Source organism: Echeneis naucrates, chromosome 1 (genome assembly GCF_900963305.1).
Source record: "Echeneis naucrates chromosome 1, fEcheNa1.1, whole genome shotgun sequence".
NCBI lineage: Eukaryota > Metazoa > Chordata > Actinopteri > Carangiformes > Echeneidae > Echeneis > Echeneis naucrates.
This window is the reverse complement of record NC_042511.1, coordinates 15,409,010-15,429,893: the sequence shown is the minus strand read 5'-3', so window position 1 is coordinate 15,429,893 and position 20,884 is coordinate 15,409,010. Positions and strand designations below refer to the sequence as shown.

The 20,884-nt window shown below is 42.3% G+C and overlaps 2 protein-coding genes across 2 annotated transcripts; one reads left to right on the top strand and one right to left on the bottom strand.

Moving 5' to 3' along the window:
- Positions 1-99: 99 nt before the first annotated feature.
- On the top strand, positions 100-7,826 carry ppp2r2ca (protein phosphatase 2, regulatory subunit B, gamma a). The gene is made up of 10 exons (XM_029498837.1): positions 100-586; positions 1,097-1,469; positions 1,934-2,031; positions 2,225-2,408; positions 2,912-3,024; positions 3,229-3,406; positions 5,842-6,006; positions 6,174-6,343; positions 6,744-6,835; positions 7,047-7,826. The coding sequence occupies exons 2-10, from the start codon at positions 1,406-1,408 to the stop codon at positions 7,342-7,344; spliced, it is 1,362 nt and encodes a 453-aa protein (XP_029354697.1). The 5' UTR covers positions 100-586; positions 1,097-1,405; the 3' UTR covers positions 7,345-7,826.
- A 4,323-nt stretch (positions 7,827-12,149) lies between these two features.
- Positions 12,150-20,595, bottom strand: wfs1a (Wolfram syndrome 1a (wolframin)). The gene is made up of 12 exons (XM_029497298.1): positions 20,499-20,595; positions 19,600-20,171; positions 17,587-17,660; positions 16,274-16,418; positions 15,999-16,172; positions 15,669-15,746; positions 15,450-15,589; positions 15,223-15,255; positions 14,785-15,030; positions 14,213-14,491; positions 13,610-13,773; positions 12,150-13,507 (listed from the first exon to the last, which is right to left on the bottom strand). Exons 2-12 carry the CDS (start codon positions 20,132-20,134, stop codon positions 12,322-12,324), a joined length of 3,054 nt encoding a protein of 1,017 aa, XP_029353158.1. The 5' UTR covers positions 20,135-20,171; positions 20,499-20,595; the 3' UTR covers positions 12,150-12,321.
- Positions 20,596-20,884: the final 289 nt, after the last annotated feature.

Sequence of the window (20,884 nt, the reverse complement as noted above, 5' to 3'; positions counted from 1 at the left end):
GGATGGTTTCCGTCAAACGAATGGCATCGCATCCACCTCCAGCTGTAACCGCAAATCAGTCAGGAAATTGGGGTGTAATTCGGTTGTGTAATTGAGTTTTCTGATTTAGAAAACGCACGCACACACACACACGCACACACACACTATTTGACTGTGAAACTCACTTGTCAGTGTTTAACTCTCTTTACCAGTTACGGTTTAACCGCTCCCCCTGCTGGTCTCTCACTGCCAGTCACCTGCAGTGGGCGGGGCCACCACTGACAGCTCGGCTGTGATTGGCTGCTCCAGGAGGAGGCTGCCATGACACACTGGATGCTGCACGGAATCAGTTCCACAGCATCAGCAGCCAGCGGACCTCCATCCTCCTCATCACCCCTCTGTCGTTTTCTCTTCTCTCTCCTCCTTCACCTCTCCTCCCTCCTTCTCTCTCTCTCTCTCGCTCTCTCGCTCTCTCTCCCCTCTCTTCCCCCATCTCTCCTGGTCCTCTCCCGCCATCAGAAGCGTCCGGCTGCTTGAGCTCACTGCAGCAGAGGACGCACACACAGCAGAGAGGAGAGCAGCAGCAGCAGCAGCAGCAGGCTCACCGGTAGGTATGCTGAGGCCTATCTTCCTCCCTCCAGCAGCACAGGCAAGACATCCCATTTTCCTCTGGTCTCTCTCAAGGACTATTTGGGGTGTGTGTGTGTGTGTGTGTGTGTGAGTGAGTGAGTGAAAGAGAGAGCAGGAATCTGGAAAGTAGGCAGACAGGACTACCACACCCTGGGAGCATTTTGTATCTCTGCCGAGCTACGCAGAGTGAATGTTGCAGTGGATACTCTTGTACTGGCATCCTGTGCTTGTCCCGTCTTCATAGGCATGGATTTATGTAATCTGTGTGTATCTCCTGGAGGTGTTTGTTGTCTTTCCGCCACTCCACCGCTCTGGAATTTGCTTCAGCGTACACAAGGCCTTGTGCGGTTGCCCATGTGCGTCTTTCATAATGAGTGTGTTGAATGTCTAATAAAGGTCACACTGTCTGGCATGCTGTGTGCACGCATTGTGAACCCGCCTAATGACAGCTTTCTCTTGTCCGTTCCTCACCCATCTTCATCACCAGCCACTCCATCCTCCTCCCCCTGTCTCGTATCTTCTACCTCATCAATTTCTTATTTCATATCCTACTTCGTTTTTCCCTCTCGCTCCTTTTCCTTTCTCCCAAACTGCTATTTCTCCTCCCATCTACCGCTCCATCACCTCTTCACACCTCTTCTCTTCTCCGGCTGGCTGGTTTCCCAGAATGCCCTTTTCCAGGCCGCTCCGTTAGGCCCTAGCAGCATGGGCGGAGCCTGGGTGGGGAGAGAGAGCACGGATTGGACCCTTCCCCTCAGGACGGGCACGCTGGCGGGTCACCCTCCTTCAGCTTCAGATGGGCGAGGACGCTGAGAGCCCCAAAATCAACCACACCTTCCTGCGGGACTACGTCACTGAAGGTAGAACAGACGATGTGTCATGGTGTCAGATAACGTATGACTGAACAGATTCATTTCAGCCTCATTGAGGTACCATCCCTGCTCTGCTGGACAAGGGGAATAGGCGATGGCGTCCATAACTGGATCACTCGGTGACAGACACTTGTTGTTGGTGTTGTTTTAAATGTTCGTATTTTCCGGTGTAAATAGTGGGTTATGGGTTGGAGTCTCTGGAGCTGGTTGTAAGAATAATGCCAGTACAAAAATCCTTGTTATGATCCAGTATTTGTACCCCTCCACATTTGTTACTGTCACGTAATTCTCCCTGGTCTTCATTTTCTCTCAGCCTATTTAATATTCTTCCTCTTCTGTCATCTCTGTCTTTCTCTCTCTCTGTCTCTCTCTCTCTCTCTCTCTCACTATACCTATTTTATCCTCATCATTATCCTGCTTAATTGCCTCTTACTTTCCTCTCTTGCCGCCAGCTGATGTCATCTCCACGGTTGAGTTTAACCAGACAGGGGACCTGCTGGCCACGGGCGACAAAGGTGGCCGAGTGGTCATCTTTCAGAGAGAGACTGAGGTCAGTTTTACTAGTTAGACTTTTAATAATCACCCATCTCTATGAGCGGCACAACATCCGGAGTCGGCATGAATTTGATACTGTCTGTGCCCAAACATCATCCTAAATGCTCAGTCTTTGTATGATATCTTTACTAATAGAAATTTCCATTCTGAACTTTGTTGTTTTTCTTTCTATTCTCCACTCTTGACAGTCCAAAGGGGAGTCAGACGAGCCGGGGGAGACAGGGGACTCTGGGGAGTACAATGTCTACAGCACGTTCCAGAGCCATGAACCAGACTTTGACTACCTTAAAAGTCTAGAAATTGAAGAGAAAATCAACAAGATCAGATGGCTGCCACAACAGAACGCAGCACATTTCCTGCTCTCCACCAATGGTGAGACATATTCGAACTAGACTCATCCACATTTCAAGTTCCCGGCTTGGATGTAGCTCAATCACGAATATGCCTGAATTTTCATCTTGTGAATCACAACCTGCGGCGTGACCCACTTCCAGTTTCCGCCATTATGTCTGGTGTCATCTTTTATCATCCAGGTTAGATAAAATAAGATGAGGCCAGTCATTGGATTCACATTTGGCGGTACAATAGTAGCACCATACTGTCAGTGTTAAAGCCACCAATCTGTGTTTCAATTATATTCCTGCCATGAACTTTTTGCATAATATTCAGAAGTATAGTCGAACAGTTTTTATCTACTGGTATGAAAACGGATCGTCTGGATTGCTTTAAAGCTGTCGAAAAGAAGTAAAATGAGAAATCCTTATCAGTCCTCTTCTCTGTTGGCTATTAATGTCAGTTGTTCGTAACAATTATTGTTACCTTTCTCTAAACTAAACCAACTTCCTTTGGTGTGAATATCATCCTGCTTTTCACAGATAAGACCATTAAACTGTGGAAGGTGAGTGAGAGAGACAAGAGACCAGAGGGATACAATTTGAAAGATGAGGAGGGACGGCTCAAGGCCGTTTCTACCATCACCTCTCTGCAGGTACACGGCAGACATAAACCAACACTGACACACACGCACACGCGGACTTGCACTTGCACACTTTTGTCTTAGTTAGTCAAATATGCATCAGCTTGACATTCGATCGGCAAGCTCTTTGTCTGACGCCCATGTTCTGCAATTCTGTCCTTCTGTTTCTAACCCCTGCTCTCCTTCCCTCCTGCCTTTTAACCTCCCTCTTTTAAGGTGCCAGTGCTGAAACCTACAGATCTCATGGTAGAGGTCCGTCCCAGACGCGTGTTCGCCAATGGACATACCTACCATGTCAACTCCATCTCAGTCAACAGTGATGGTGAGACGTATCTGTCTGCTGATGACCTCCGTATCAATATGTGGCACCTGGGCATCACGGACCGCAGCTTCAGTATCCTTCATCTTATTTATCCGTTTTGCTTATTGCTTATTCAGTTGCTATACGAGGATTTTCCCATTTCAAAAGTCATGAAATACCCAGAAATGAGAGTAGAAAGTTGATTATCGGCAGGGCAGCATAGCGACATAATGTTTAGTGCTGTTGCCCCGCAATAAGATGGTCGCCGGCTCGGTTCCCGGCCTGGGGCCTTTCTGTGTGGAGTTTGTATGTTCTCCCCGTGCCTGTGTGGGTTTCCTCCCACTGTCCAAAGACATCACGTTTGGGTTAATTGGCTCCATCACTCCCCGCGACTCGTAACCAGTAAGCGGTAGAAGATGAATGAATAAATGATCATCAGCTTAATATTTAAGCAAAAATCTATTTCTGGCAGTGTAATAATGAATCAATAATATTTACCAAAATAAAAGACTCATTCTTAATACGCCCCTTAAAGGATAGTAAAATTAGGGTTAGAGGAAAATTATATTTTCTTTGAGTGAATCTTCATATTTAAATATACTTTTTAAACAAGGGTATGCTGAATCCTATTCACTGCGCCGATTACTGTCCATAATTTGAATAGTGCTGATAGGCACCATGTGCAAATGTGCCAACATGCATGCTGTGATACTTGCTGGGGCAGATTCACATTTATTGCACGCGCATATGGAACGTTACTTTGGAGAAATGCCCATCTTTGAAACCCATGTTTGTCCATGTTCTACTACTACGACTGTTCAGCTAGACGAAATAACGCAGTTGATTTCATACAAACATAACAAACGCACACAATTCCACCTCTTGCATATTACATCCAGTGGAAATATACCCAGCATTCCCTAATCTATTTTTTAAAGTAAACGGCACATGAGTATGCTTGGATTTATGTTTTGAGTAGAGTGCTGGGTTAGGGGAGAGCAGGGACAGTTGTTGAACATGGTTCTCCAATCAGACACAAGCGAGAGTGATCACACTTATTGTGCACATGCTCAGTTTGTCTTCTTGCTAAAAAAAAAAAAAAGTGCCACATTTTAAACTACCAGAGAAAGATATCAGCAAAGGTTTTTTTTTTTTTTTTTTTTTTTTTTCTTATGTAGAAATTCAACTTTTCTATCAGCTGTATTTTTTGGATACTGTTCTGAGATCAAATATCTAAAAATCCAAACAAGTATTATCAGCGTTACTGTTTTGTCGGCCGAAAACTACAGATAACTAAAATGTGTTAAGCTGGCAGTCGGGACAGTTCTCGTGAGGTGAAAGCACGAGTGGTGATGCATGGACGGTTGTAACGCTTTGTCATTCTACTTCCTTCTCTCATTCATTCATTAAAAAAAAAAAACAAAAACCCTACATCATCAACATCAGTCATTCATTTTTTTTTCTCTTGCATTTCGTGATCACCAAATATGCGTAACTTGTTTACGCTACCAACAGCTTGACAACATCTTGGCAGGACTTATTCTTCTGTCATATTAAACAGGAGCGTCAGTAACTGAGATAAATGTACAGGACAGTTCTCGTTCATAAAATCGAATAAAGGCATGTTAGATGAATGAAGCAATATACAGTGAGCTTATGCATTAGGCCCACATGAACTAGATCACATTTTAAGCTAATGATAATCAGTTGCATGCTAATAGTCAGTGGAAGCACGTGTTTGTTTAGAGCATGCCAAATATCAGAAAGAGGACGACAGAGAGGGGGCATCAGATTAAATAAAACAGGGCAAATCAGTTGGGGGAGCGCCCAAATCATACGTCAGCAGTCACAGTAATGTAACTAATGAACATTATTTTTTCATTTGGAATATTTCATTTATTTATTTTGCGTGTTTTCTACATGTTCAACTGTCCCTGCGCACGGGGACCGTGGTAACGGCAGTGACTGTTTTTAAATCACTTTTGCAACCAGCACGTATTTCATCAAACAACTTAAATACATTGTTTTGGTAGTTGACACAGAGATGTTTACCATATAACACATAGGCTGTAAACAGTGTTAACGATTTTTTTATGTATTGGAAAAACTGTCCCAGGTTTTGCCTGCACCTCCGAGGATGGATTCAGTGCAGGCTGTGGCGTGTTGGATGCAGTGCGTTTGGTGACTTACAGTTAAAATGGAAGCTGACCTAGAAAATCACAGAGGCATCTATGGAGGAAGAGTTTAAATAATTCACTCAGCAGTACACTTTCTACTAAACCACACGTGACTACCACAAATAGAACAGAGAGGAGCGGGGTATGAAGGGGTGCATGAATATTGGGGGTTGGTTGGGGTTCAGTTTCTGGGATAATGATGAAGAATTTGTCTAACTGAAAATCAAATAATTCTCCTGTAAAAAATTAATTAATTAATTAATAAAATGAAAATAAAAATAGTCACAGGATTATTTGCATCTATGTGGCGTATCTCTGTGATGTTTGCTCCTTTACAGACTCTCCTCTCAGATATTGTGGACATCAAACCAGCCAACATGGAGGACCTGACGGAGGTGATCACAGCAGCAGAGTTTCACCCTCACCACTGCCACTTGTTTGTGTACAGCAGCAGCAAAGGCACCCTGCGCCTCTGTGACATGAGGGCCTCTGCACTCTGTGACAAACATACCAAACGTAAGCAACGCTGAGCACTTAAGGGACAAGCAGGCAAGAGCTTGTTTGTTGCCTATTACACTATCATGATAGCAAAACTGGAGGCCATATGTCTATTGATGATAATGGCTACCTTTTAACAACAGTCATGAGACACCTTGACTAACTCTACTGCTGGTTATGTCCAGTGTTTGAGGAACCCGAGGATCCAGGGAGCCGGTCTTTCTTCTCAGAGATCATTTCCTCTGTGTCGGACGTCAAGTTCAGCCACAGTGGACGCTATCTGCTCACCAGAGACTATCTCACGGCCAAGGTGTGGGACCTGAACATGGACAAGGGCCCGGTGGAGACATATCAGGTAAAACAACACATTTGTCTTAACCAAACTAAATGAGCCTTACTTTACCTTCAGCTGTTAAGTCTATGTCAACTGACTTTTATCGCCACATGCTGCTTGGCCATCTATGAAAACATAGTTAGTCAATTTATGAAATTAATTTCAGTCCATTTTTTATGATAGGCAGATTCAAGTTTCTCCTTATTGTATTTTATTTATTACCATTTTGACCTTTTGAACATGTAAGTGACAAGATTTAGATTTTGGTCGAATGGTTATGACACAAAGAGGAATAATAACAATAAAAAAAAAAACAAAAAAAAAGACTCATTAATAATAACCCATTATTTTAAAGTTAAATATACTTTGCCGCAATGGACATATCTGAATGTACCTCTGAAACTGATTGCATCTTCCCCAGGTCCATGAATACCTGAGGAATAAGCTGTGCTCCCTCTATGAAAATGACTGCATCTTTGACAAGTTTGAGTGTGTTTGGAACAGCTCAGACAGGTGAGAGACAACTTGGCTGAAAGATAATGTAATTAAGTTGATTTGAAAAGGCGGAGAGGATAGAGCAACATATTTGTGCTCGCAGTGATTTTCTAAATGCTCTGCCTCCTCCACTACACAACATTTAAATCAATCCCACTGACAAGCTTTGTAGACATCAAATCAATCTTGGTACCTTCATTTTGTTTACCCTCTCCTCTCCTCTCCTCAGTGTGATCATGACAGGGGCGTACAACAGCTTCTTCCGGATGTTTGACAGGGAGACGGGCCGTGGTGTAACCTTGGAGGCGTGGCGGGAAAGCAGCAAGCCACGGGCAGTGCTGCGGACTCGCCGCGTCTATACCGGTGGCAAGCGTCGCCGTGGAGATGTCGGTGTTGATAGCCTGGACTTCACGAAGAAAATCCTGCACATGGCTTGGCACCCATCTGAGAATATCATTGCCATAGCAGCCACCAACAACCTGTATATCTTCCAGGACCGTGTAAACCCTGAGACGCAGGCGCAGTGACAGGGAGGGAAATATAGACAGCAGCAGTCACAGTGCTTTCACTGAATTTGTAACAAAAACAGCGACTTCAGTTTATCTGGATGTGTTGGAGAAGACATGAAGAATGGACAAAGTTTGTGAGAAGATCAGTCCAAGTCGAAGCCAAGCTATCTCACCACATACTGAGATGCAACATCTGTTTGTGTTGATAAAAGATTCATGATAAAATGACAAGACCGCTGATTTACTGGATTCCCAAAAAAAGGTGTGCAATCCTTTTTTTCAACACATAGATGAACTGCTGTCTTCTGTACCCATCAGGATATGTTTTTGATCCCACTCCTACCACTTTTTGAAGATGTTTGTGTAAAAGAGGTGCAGGGACACCTCTTCATCCTCAATGACTCAGTGCTGTTGACCACACAATGTTGCACTCCTCACCTATGTGCTCTGGTACGATTTGGCACAAAATGGAAGATGCAGCGTTGGTAACAAAGAAGAGGGAATCCGTCCTGCGATCGTCTTGACTGTAAATTTCAAGTAATTTTGCCAGATAGTGCAACTAAATCTAAGCATTTTTCACTCTGGAAGATTAGAAGTGATGTTATTGTACAGCTCATCACAGCAACATCCTGAACCAGTTTCTTTCTTTCTTTCTTTTTTTTTTTTTTTCCTACCAAATGACAGCAGCAGCTTGAACCTCTCCTTTAGAGCAGTGCTCTTGGAGATTGCACGCATAACCGACCCATAATCTTTGCCACATTCACATTGCAATAACAACGCTAACAATAACGCAGTGCAACAGTATTCCTGCTTTAAAACACACACTCTTCTACAGGTTCCGTAAATGGATGCACTTATTTTACTGTTAGCTGTAAATGTTCTGCGTTGTTTCTGTTTTTGTCCTTCTTCTTCTTTCTTTCTTTCTTTCTTTTTTGAAGCGGTACCAGTCTTTTGTCCCAGAGAGCTAACAGATGCAATTCGTCTCATACTCTGGAGATTCCATATATAGAAAGGTTGATCGTATCGTGTTACTCCAGGGAAAGACTGGACGGTGCTTTTGCTTGTAGCAGTACATACATACATAGCTATTGCTGGCTGAAGGGAGTTAGGCAGTTGTGCACGTCTGTGCATATTCAGCCTGTGCTGGGTTTAAAATTGCTGCATCAAGGCCTCTCTTTCCTTATCTGAAGTCTACATACATAAATAACAAATTATTTCAAATGAGGGAAACAGCATGTTAGTGCTGAGCCTTCTCACACATGCTCAAATGGAAGCTGATTGGCAGGTAAATGAGATTTAAATAGATTAAAATGAAATGTTATGCTAATGCATAAGCACATGTCAGCGAGGGACCTTACAATTAAGATGTTGAAATCTAAGCACATTGTTCATGAAGGAGGCCACCCATTCAGCCAATGACACACACAATGGATGGATTTGTGTCTTGTGTGTTTGAAGGCCAGAGGTTTTCATCTGTGCTGCAGCTCATTATGTACATTGCTGTCAAGTCTTTAACACTGAAACAATAATGTTGTGTGAATTATCATCATCATATCCCAGGTTCATATTGTCGTTATACTATTATACCTCACAGTGCCACATTCTACTCTAGGCCGCGACACTGAACGGCCAGGATGTACAGCAGTACGGTGAACTGATGTCTCTTTTGGACTGAATTATGTGAACTAGTTAAGATTTGATCATTTTACAGTGAAGTGCTTTGTTTTCAAGTGCCCTTGGCCCCGATGGGATTATTGTACGTAGTGTCAACGTGGAGGCTCCTGCTGCAAGTTGAGTAAAAGTTTGAGTAAAAGAGGATGTGGAGAACTCAGAGGCCCTTTGCACCTGCCAATTATTTTCTGATGGAGTAACAACAGTTCCATTAACCTTGAAACCCCAAGAAAAGCTGAAAATGTCTGTTCTGCTTTGTTTTCACAGTTCGACTCTTTTTGGTTTCAAAGTCGCTGTTCTCACATGTTTACATCGCAGCCTGTGGGCGAAGCTAGGGAGTCCGCTTCGGGCATCCAGACTATGTTCTGGTCTTCACTATCCATTGGTGTTGTTGAATGCAGACACAATGTCGCACTGACTGATTTAACAAAATATACAAAACACAACAGAATCTATGACTCACAAGAAAATGGTTTACATAGTGTCAGACCACCTAAAGCATTAAATAAGTTGTAGGATTCAGTCCTCCAATGCTGAGCTTTAGTTTAGAACAAATCAGTAATAATCACATAACCATCACACCACATACAGGCAGTGAGAGGATGTGTGTTTATGAGCACAGCAGCAGCCGCATGTTGCCATTACTCAATGCTACTAGCGTGTATATCTACCATACTTTAAAAAAGAGAAATCTACCAATACAAAAAGCATAACTTCAATGAGATGAATGAAAGGAATGTGCATTAATAAAATAACTCTAAAATCTGACTTGTGTTGGATCCCTTTATGTCTGTGTCTGAATTTAATACCTTTTTTTTTTTTCCCCCCTCATTGCTATGTGTCAGGGGCCAAGCAGTAAGATTCAAGAACGCCAGGTGAGTAAAGCAAAAATGAGTAATTTATTTACAAAATAATTTCAGCTTCTAACAAATGTAACTTCCAAAACCCCCCCCCCCAAAAAAAGGAAAAGAACTCCCAGAACTGGGCCCTTTAACTTAAAATGCGGTAAACAAAATAAACAGCAGCTTATACTAACTCAAACTAACAGACCTGCCTAATGACACAAAGGGGGGTTTATATCTCCACAAAGGCGAGCCTGCGCAGACACACAAAGGTGGCAGGGATAAACAATTAACTCTAAATCCTAAATTAACCTTAATACCAACAAAGATATAAATCAAGAAACTATTCACAATCAAACTAATTGTTAAACCAACAAAGGAAAAAAAAAAAAAACAGCAAATCACAAAAATAATTACATTAACTAGATCCCAGCAGGCAGACTCACCCACCCCCTCTGGCACACCCAATTGGTCTCTTCCACTTCCTGCCTGCTGGAGTATAAAAGGCCATCTTTACTGGCACTGCTTCCTTTGGCCAGGAGAGGACTTGCCTGATCCATAAAACAGGAGAAAAAAAAAGGTAAAACACAATTTAAAGCAAAGACCACTCAGTCAAATTAGCAAAGAAACTGCCCAAGCAATAAGGTGTGTGCTGTCATTACTTGCAATGTTTGCATGTTAATGGTGCTTCAAAGAAATACTAACACTGGGTGACACAGCGCTTGGTGCGGCCCCCACACTATGCTATAAACACACGTCTGGACACATCGTCGGTGATGTTCCCATACTCATCAGGGGTTTCGGGTCTTTGGACATTGCACATCCTCCTCCAGCTGGCCCAGCAGGGGGCTGGTCATTCCCATGCTTGTGTCCAGATTGCTAGCTACTCTGACTCCATGGCTCTCCTCTTTTAAGCCCCTGTACGAAACATCAGCCCATAAGAGATTATGAATCTGAATATAACCATCCATGACAGATTTGGTTTCACAGTCATGCACTTTAATTAATATGAACTGCACACCCCGAAACCTTGCTGGATAAAAAAAAACCACTCTGATACACAGTTTACAGGCTCAAGCTCAATTAATGTTATTCACAGATGCTGTCAGACGTTTATAGTGCTGGCATGTAAGAGTTACATGGTGACTGTTGCTCAGAAAGGTGTTTCTGTTCTGTGAGAACCACACATAAAAAAAAAAAAACTTACTCTTTGTTGCAGTTCTTTTTTCAAATAATCAGATATGAACAATAATATTACCTAATAAGAAGTAACTGAATAGCAGCTGAAAGGAAATATTATAAATACATTTTGTGATCATCACTGTGACAAAATTATCCTGACAGGATCATTTTGAACATCCCCACTCTATTTTCTTTTAGGAACACAGCCAGTTTTATTGGCATTTCGACAGCAAAACATACCATCAAAAATAAAAACCTACTAATGTGAGTATAATTTAACTACACATTAGTCACCCTCACTCAGTTAAAATAAACCTCTGCACAATTTGTTCAGCAGCATAAATAGTAAGACCCATATTTAGCCATGGCATCTATGATGTGGCATTTTGGTGTATAAATATAGAGCAAACAATATATCCTTTCACAGGTTCACTGGTTTACCGTAAACAGCCTTTGCGCAAAGATACAAAATAAGAATTTCATGCCGTTTTTCAAAATCTATAATAATTAAATACAATATTTTATAAATATTATAAATTGTCATCATTAATGTATATAATTTACATACAACATTGTTTAAGGCACAGGAAAATCTGATCAATATTCAAAAGTAACATTAAGATCAGAACTTTTTAAGACTACAAAGCATGAAAGGCAGTTCTGCATGCAATCAGTATAGTCTGGGACCTATAAATAAACCAGTAAATGTCCATACGAATCTATGCTAATGCATACACACACAAATGTATTGCAAACATATTTACTAAACATGTAGGAAATCATTTAATATAAAACCAGAAGCAACATTTCTTAATGGAAAATCAATTTCACTCTATTTAAAATGCCACTACCTTATGTTTAAAAAAAAAAAAAAAAAAAATGCAGATTAGCTCTGGGAAGTCGGTGTATTTGCACGTCATCTATATTAACACCATCAAAGTTTAACCAGTTGATTCTAACAGACCTGGAAAATGAAAAATGATCTTTGAAAGCTTGACCGTTCCCGTAAACGCTTGAAAACTAAGCTGAGAGGTGAAAATGTGAAAGATTTTCCTTCTTGAACTGACAGCAAAATCTTTTGAAACTCATGCAGTAGCAGCAACAACCAAACTGTAAAATCATTCCCTTGAATATTTGCCCTTTCAGAATGAGCACGAACACATATGAACATGAACGCTGTGAGATGAATGTGTAAACAATACTTTAAGTTACATTCGTAACTTTATTGTCAAATCACAAGAAGATTCAGGTCCAAGCCAGTAATAACAGCTTCAGCGTCACCACGAGTCTGCCTTCCGTCTCAGGCGGTTATTTTTGCAGACAAGAAAGGCGAGAAGAAAAAATCAAATGCAAACTTCAGGGCTCTCATTGTTGTGCGTCTCCAGTTTCTCTCGATCTTCACGTGCCGGCTCCCGGTCAACAGTGAGTCCCGACAGTCCACACAGTGGATAGCTTTCAACTCGAAGGCCGGAGCTCTAGCTCCGAGGCGGCCTTCCAGCTTAGTGCTGAACTCCACGATATTGCCTGGGCTCAGATTAAACAGCATCTCTTTGAACTCATGGCTGGCCAATAAGATTATATCCCTAGCTGGGTCCTCTGCACCTACATCTCGGATCATCCCTACTGTCACCTCAAATCGGTAGCTGTCAAAACGCTTGACGTGGCAGGTGTATTTCGCAAGAGCCTTGAGCTGACACAACTCCTCCTCTTCTTGCTTTCGGAGCAGTGTGGAGAGTAAAGTGGGGGCTGAAGCAGAGTTGCTTGCCAAATGTGCAGCTGTTGGGTTCGTGGCTGTTGCGTTCGTTGGCTCACATTTGGGATATGTTTCTCCGTAGAGGCAGCGCAGCCATTCTCCCATGAACACAGGCAGCATGTTAATGACCGACTGAGCCCCATTCTCTGTCTCAGCCACACGGATGTGCCTGAAACGTCCAGCCCAAGTCACCCTGTGTCCATGAAGGTGGCTACAAAAGATCTGCGTCTGGGCCATGCCTTTGGTTTCCCAGGCAGGGGGCCCACATGCCTGGCTGTACTGGCTCCACGTCAGCGTGGAGTTGTACACCTTCTCCCCCTCTGCATGGTACACATAGACAGAGAAGAAGAACAGCACCATGCAGATACAGAGCAGGATGAGTTTGACTGGGCCACGGTGAGTCAACAAGCGGAAGACGTCCAGAATAGACATGCTGAACCGCGTCCAGAGCCGCAGAGTGACGGGGATGGCACACACCACCAAGGTCACGATCACCTTTGTCAGTTCCAGCTCAAGGAACCACTTGAAGAGTTGGATCAAAAGCATGGCTGCCAAGCCAAATGCCAGAACAGGCAGAGCGAACAGGAAGAGAAAGTAGGCCACGCAGGTCCGGATTAGACCCACAGCAGAGGAATTTTGGAGGAGAACAACAGAGAACTCACACCACATAAAGCAGACTAGGTACGGAACCAGGAAGCAGTAAGTACCCCGGAAGCCACGCATCCTTGCCATGCTGAGGATAAAACAAAACGAAAACAGAATCTTAAACACAACATAAACACCAAAAGGATAAACCTGTCAAATCACACCCTGCATGCGGAAAGATTGCTCTCACCTGAAGAAGAGGTAAAACAGGTAAACATATAGTAGGCAGGGGAGACTGAGCTTCAGCACTACTGACTTCCCCAGCGGCAGCGTCGTGAAAGTGTGTCCTAGAAAACGAATCGCTGTCATGTTCTCTGGCAGTAACTGGGTCAGGCAACAAAGAGATGATGCTACCTGGATTTGAGAGAAAAACGCATAAACTTTTTTACCGAGCCGTGAGGGAAGTGTCGCAAACATCTGCATGTTTCAGCCCAACAAATAAAGATCCAGAGGGTATACTGTATATTCACTTCTTGGCAAGCATTTTGGCCTTCATGCTGCTTTTCTGTTTTCCACAGATGTAATTTCTCTTCAGTATGCTATCGAAATACGGGAAAGTACTTAACGTCAAGTTATTTAATCCCCCTGTAGTTATGCTGTGTCAGGCATGGATCATTTAAGGTAAGAAGTAAAAAAAAATCGGGGCATATGATAAATATTTCATTCCTTTCAAAGGGCGAGTCAAACTGGTGAGTAAATTATTGCTTTGTTGGACTGTAGTCATTGTAATAAGTGCAGAATTGTGATTGTGATGATTTTGACATATTACAATCAGTCTTATGGGCCGTCTGACCTCTATGGCCATGGCTCGGCGTGCATACATTGCAGCAGTGACGCTGAGGCTCTTGTAGCTGACAGCAGTAAAGAAAATGGCCACAGTAGAGAGCTCCGAACAGGGAATCCAGCCTTTGTCGGCTACAGGAAAGGAGAAAATGACAAAGAAGACAGAGAGGATAAAATAGAGGTACGGCTCCAGGTTGTTCCAGCCGAAGTTGGTCTCTGCCTGCTCCACATCCAGCCCAGGTTCAAAACGTGTCAGCAAAGATGCCAGCGCTCTGAAATTCTCCCAGGTCTGGAAAAAAGCGGAATGGAATCAAAGATGTGAATAGCTGAATACAGCTTGTGGATTGTTTCGTATCTATGAATAAATGTCCCCATTAAAGGAGCCCACTTTCCTCTCAATAAAATGTTCAACCAGGTGAGATTTCATGTAAGATAACATAAGAAATGAAATGGGTTTTCATCAGCATCTTGACAGAGCACAGAAGCATAACGGCGCGCTTTTTCGTTTTGGAAAACAATGGGACGCCACGCAAAATTTGGTGTCAGTGTTGAGAAAAATTGAGAATTGCCCATTTTCCCCACCTTGCTGCTCTGAAAAACACGCAGTGTGCAGATGATCATGGAGATGAAGGACAGGTAGAACACAAGCAGAGGGATGACAAAAGCAAACAAGTCGACTGTTAGATTGCTGATGATGAAGAAGAAGATAAGGGCGTTGACGTGTTGCGTGGGGATGACTGTGCTCAGCCACTGGACGCCAGCCCGCGAGGCCCAGTCCACCAGGTGCTCCTTCATATCCACAGCAGCATGCAGCGGGTACTCCAGCATCTGAAGTGGGGCGGGACAGATATGAAGACAGGCTGGGGAGATGAACCAATAAAAATCAGGAAGGGCATTCGTGAAACTGAAGAACTGAATGGTCTAACAGGAGGAGACACTTCCACAGCAAGATATTACTCACGTGTTTCAAATAACAAAGAAGAACAGAATCAATTGCAAAATGATTAATGAGTGGAGTACCATTAAGCGTGATTTCATGTCTATGGCTCTTTGCTTTGTGCCCAAAATCATCCCAGTCCGGCCGAAACTCCAAGAACTTTTGTAGGACTTCTTGCACCCTGATGAGACCAACCCAGTCTTGTACGCAAACACACACACACACACACACACACACACACACACAATAATCTTAATATCTTTAATCAAAAGAGCCACAAATTTTGTGTATTTGCTGCTTTGTCCTTTACCTCCTGATCACTGCTCTGAGTTGTGACATTTTCCCTCTTGGGGGTGACTTGGCTGCCATTCGGTTTTGCAGAGGGGACGATACCTTGTGCGTACTGTTTTGTCATTTCAACAAATTCATCAAGATCCACCAATTGTTCGGCTGAGAGGACACAGTACAAGAGATTATATAAGATTATTTAATATATTCTCTCTCTCTCTCTCCCTGTCTGGATACATACCCTCATTGCTGACAATGTTTTGCAACACTTTGTGGGTCTGGCTTGTAGTTGGGCCAGGGATCCTGCTTGTAGTGCCACCTATTGGTGATAAATGACAACAGCAGCATTGAGCTCCAAACACTGCACTGCATGCCTGCATGAAATGTGATATTCTTCACCATGACAGCTGCAAAGACTGACATCATAAAAAAGAATATAAGATATATTTACCAGCAATGTCAGATATCATATAACAACATGTTACAGCATTCTGGGCAGTCCATAGTAGACCAAGCAGGATTAATGTAACAATGTAGATATGGCGTTGATGGTTGTGGGTGTGCATCCTACCCAGCACTGCATTGACCTGGCTGACATTTCCAAGCATCTCAGTCACGGCCACCTTGTCTTTCCTCTCTGGGTTGAGTTTAAAGTACATCATCATGGCTGCCTTGCGTACTGCCAGCTCAAACTTACTCTCTGTGGACAACTTGCGCACTTCTTCTTCATTTTCAGGAGTAATTCCTGGTAAAGAATGACAGAAGAGAAGGAAAAAAAAAAAAAATCAAACATTTAAGAGACCACAAACACACAAACGCGGATATAGATGTGCCCTTACTGTATACCTTTCTTTAAGACCCAACAGCGCTGCAGTAATTTAGCTGCATGTTTCCTTCCCTGTTTAGCTGCTTTAATCAGCCAATGAACAGCCAGGACATTGTTCAACTCTGCGTCCTCCTCTCCAGCAAGAATCAAGTAGTGCTGACCCAGCTGAAACACAGAAGAGATGGGAAATAGATTCATCCAGCTTCCGTGGGCTTAGTCCAACTTTTAATTATTGAACCTGACACTACAATGTGACAAGATATCCAGCTCCGAGTGGGCCTCAGATCCAACATTTTCCAAAAGAAATGCATATTATCAATAATAAGTGCTAACAGCACAACAGTAAAGCACAAGAGCTAAGTAAGTCAACTAAATAATGACTATCATCTCAAGCCATAAGCTGATATGGTTCCTGATTTGTGAGAACTGGTAATGTCCTATTTTTTTAAAAAATCTTTCATCATCAATTTCAATTTCCAGCACCAATGACCCCGATACTATGGACAATGGACAGAACATACAGTTTCTATGAGGTTTTGATCAAAATAGGTCACATATTCAACTGAGGGCATTTGCTGATAGAACCCATAATTCTTTGTCCCCTGTGAGTGGCGGCACTTCTGTCAGTAGTTAACTACAGTGTTTTCCCAAAGACCCACACGGCATATCAAGTGACTGTTTTCTAATCTTAACTGTCACATCATTCTTCCTGAAATTGCTTCTCACAGTTAGCATGAAGTGTGTCTGTGTGAGAATGTGTTTACCTCTGAAGTATTCCTGTCTGTCTCTGCTGAATGTTATAAACATATGGGGTCATTAATCTTTTCATTAGCAGTCTTTTGTTTTTAAACGGTCTATGATAATGACAGAAAAAAAATATACGATAAGAAAATTATCGTGACAGAGTAACATTTGCACAGAATGTCTATTGAGATATATGAGACACCATTAAAGAGTCCATACCTACTACTGTGGATATGAGGTCATGTGTTTGGAGATGTTCCCTCTTGCAGCACATAAGAATAACTACATACTTATTTAGAGTTTATTTCAGATTTTAAATGTATAGTCTTGTCTCAAACTTTTCGTATGCCAATACAGGACAATGCATTGCATTGTAAAGACAATGTGACTAAATGGAATGTGAATATTTCATCATTATTTGCACAAATTTAGAGCATGCTGTGCACTTTAATAGATTTGATAATGATGTGTGTGTGAGAGTATCTTGTGTATGATACTCTGGTCTCAGTGGTTAAAAATAGACACTCGCTCTTAACCAGACGAAGTGAAGTAAGCAGTACTGAAACAATGTCAGTCTGCATTTATTCACCTTGATCTGAGCTCTGGCATCACCGGCTTTGGCCTTCTCCTCCATCTCTACCACTGACAAATCCTCCTCCAGCTCTTCATCTGAAAAACAGTAGAGGAACAGTGAGAGAATGCATTAAAATTGTACATCAATCTCAGTTAATCAAACGTGACTCATTGGATTACATAAAGCCCTCATTACTGAACTTGCAAAGTCATATTCATTCATTGACATTGCGTGTATACAGCCAGCAATGAAGCAAACCCACTCATAATATATATTGTAACAACACAACATAAAGAAGTGTTGATCTGCTTTATGTGTTCACTTTAAACATGTCTGTATCTATCTGCCTGGGCAGATATCTTGTGACAAGTTTTGCAATAGTTACTGTGTCCTCGTTGGCCTTATGCAGAAGGGGTCTGTAACCCTATTTCAAATGTCACAGTCTTTCATCCACAGTGAAACAAATATGATTTATATAGTCACAGTATGAGTATCACTTTCTCCACAGATGCTGTAGAAAGTATACCTTCAAGTAGTTTAGTAATAAAAGGGAATAGTATCAAAAAGAAAAATAATTGGTCATATTTGCATTTTAATTTTCACTGTACAACATACAAGTATTGATGCGATACTACTATCTATATATTACAGACTTCGTCTGCATCTGATTTGTTGGACGGAATTTCTTTGGCATCACAATGCTTCATGTTTCATGTGATACTGAAGCAAATTATTATTTTAACAAAAATGGCAGCTCCTGTCATTTGAATATTGCACTTGGCTATATTGTGATAGCATTTCAATTCATTTTTAGGCTCTATTCAGTTACTGTAGGCACATTTGCTATTTCGTCCTAACAGCTGTTGTTGGGATCTACTTTTGTGTCAAACAAAAAAAAAAAGAATGAACTTGGATCGGTTGATGATGAATGAAAAAAAAAATGATTACTACAGATTTGATGTTTACTTTTTTATGGGCGTTCATCCAGTTAGTTGCATTTCTTGTATAATTTTGCTTTTCTCTTCTCTTCCTACATACACTCAGGGGGTGGGGTCGGGGTTTAGTGCACGGACAGTTAAACCCGAGTGTTTACTTAGACAGACAACTGGAACAGCCAATCCACGCTCTGTAAAAAACAAAAACAAAAACGGAAGAGCCAATCAGCGGCCACGACGTAGAGCTGCAGGTGGACTGGCAGGTGAGGTGACGTTTGAAAGGCAGGCCGGGTTCAGCGCGGGAAGCCAGCCTGAGTGAGGACACGGCTGCTGGAGGGGGGGACGAGCTCAGCGGGCACCGGTGGAGGAAACCAAGATGGCGTCTGTGTCGACGCGGTTTCTAAGTTTTATTGACACAGACGGGCGCATTATGGCGGCCAACCGGTAGGTCCTGGACTGAGTACAGCACTAATTATAGCTGTGTTGAAATGTAAAAAGACATTTGGCAGTGAGTTTGTGAGTAGCAGGAATCCACTGACTAAGATTTCCCCTGTGGTGTTTTTTTTTTTTCTTCTAAACATTATCTACTACCCGTTATTATTTTAAGACCACTGCACCATAGGACTGTTATTTAAAGTGAATTTATGTGTCTTATTGGAACTCCTATCAGTTTTGTCAAAGCCAGTTTTTCTTTGAAACAAAGCGTTGCTGGGCCACTTGCAGTTATCTGTGACATGTACACACACATTTGTCGAAAAATCTGGCTGCGTGTTCATTTCTCTCTGCTGGTCATCTGCACATCTTAAGTTGCTGTTTGACGTATTTATTTTAGCGATGTTATGTCGTGTTATGAAATTGTATGAGACAACAAAATAGGTGATTGAAGTAAATCTCCATTGTGGCCCAGAGGAATTTCCATCTGGGCGCAGGATTACTCTAACCCCGCTGCGCATGGAGAGACATTTCAAATAATAGTGCCAGACTTATCACCTCAGCTCAGTAATGGCCCTGTGATCTACAACCTCAGTTCTCACAGTCATTAAAATTCACAATGTGCAATTTTATCCCAAAGTTAAAATGAAGGAATTCTTACCATCTTCATCTTGGGTCTCCTCTTCCTCTGCTTTTCTAAGTCTTTCCTGTATTATCACCTGCTTGGCCACTGAGGCAAAAGTGCGTTTCTTGGAGGGGATGGAAGGAGTTTTAAGAGCAGTCAAGGAAGGAGAATCTGTTGGAGTGTTACAGGGCATGCTGACAGGCGTATTGCAGGTTTCAGGGGCAGAGCAGTTAGAAGTTGGTGGTGTTTTGTTAGGAGCAGCGGAGGAAGGTTTAGTGACAGCAGTCTTGGACGACACAGCAGTAGATAAGGGCTTTGCTTGATCTAAAGGAGGGCGGTCCTTTGCTTTAGATTTAGTGTGAGCTGATTGTGTAGAGGAAGGGGGGGCTTTTCTGGGTTCTGTCATTGTTTCTGTGGAGGATGGAGACTTGGTGAGCTGTACAGGTGGAGCTGAGTCAGCATTGGAGACAGGCAAGGGAAGACTCTGTATGGGGGAGAGAAGACTGGATCCATCCAGGACAGGACTCGAGCCCTCAGTGTTGACGGGAGTAGTGGATTCCTTGAACTCCATCAGAAGTTATAGAATCCTTCACTCTGGATATTTTACACTGAAAAATGAACACATTCACTTTAGTGAGGAAACGGGAAACGGTGAAAACATTTTACTTAATATCTTAAGTTTGAAGCAGAAGATATTGAATAAATAGCACAACTTCCACAAAAATAAAGTGTCCAATTAAAGCAACAGTATGCTGTTAACTAAAAATTCTTTCAGAACCTGAAAGGAAAATGTGGATATTAAATCAGGCTTTACAATAATGAAATTTCTCAGCTTAGTTCTGCACATACTGACACGCGTTGCAAGAACACACAGGGGAACTATGAATTTCACATTCTCAACACCAAACCTGCAGTCAAGTAATATAAAACCCTACCAGGCAAATAAACGAGCAGGCTTCTCCCGGATGTGAGGTAAATTGCTCTTCTGATTTTAAATGCTCTGTCTGTTGTCCGTGCCGGCCTCCATTCTGCTTCACTGTGTTCCTTGAAATCAGAGACTGCAGACTGGCTGCAGTCAAGCTTTGCACGTCTCTGATCTAAAAAAAAAAACCAGGCCAACTTTGTGACCCCTCCCACCTCAACTGGACCCTCCTCTGGGGTGTAATAAATGCCCATCCGACACCCTGTTCATTTAAATTGTTACATTTTTCACTTGTCTCATTAAAAGATGAGGGTTTGTAACAATTTCAAAAATGTCTGTTCCATTAAAATGCATTCTTAAAAAAAATTAAAAATACTAAGTGATTTAATATAAAAAAAA

Bases quoted from the DNA above. Each gene is read 5' to 3' on its own strand.
- ppp2r2ca (XM_029498837.1), top strand. From the start codon at position 1,406: ATGGGCGAGGACGCTGAGAGCCCCAAAATCAACCACACCTTCCTGCGG. The intron at 1,470-1,933 runs GTAGAACAGACG...TCTTGCCGCCAG, and splicing joins GCGGGACTACGTCACTGAAG to CTGATGTCATCTCCACGGTT. The intron at 6,007-6,173 runs GTAAGCAACGCT...GGTTATGTCCAG, and splicing joins CTGTGACAAACATACCAAAC to TGTTTGAGGAACCCGAGGAT.
- wfs1a (XM_029497298.1), bottom strand. From the start codon at position 20,134: ATGGAGTTCAAGGAATCCACTACTCCCGTCAACACTGAGGGCTCGAGT. The intron at 16,173-16,273 runs GTATACAGTAAG...ATTCTTTACCAG, and splicing joins CTGTTGGGTCTTAAAGAAAG to GAATTACTCCTGAAAATGAA. The intron at 13,508-13,609 runs GTGAGAGCAATC...TTTTATCCTCAG, and splicing joins CTGTTTTACCTCTTCTTCAG to CATGGCAAGGATGCGTGGCT.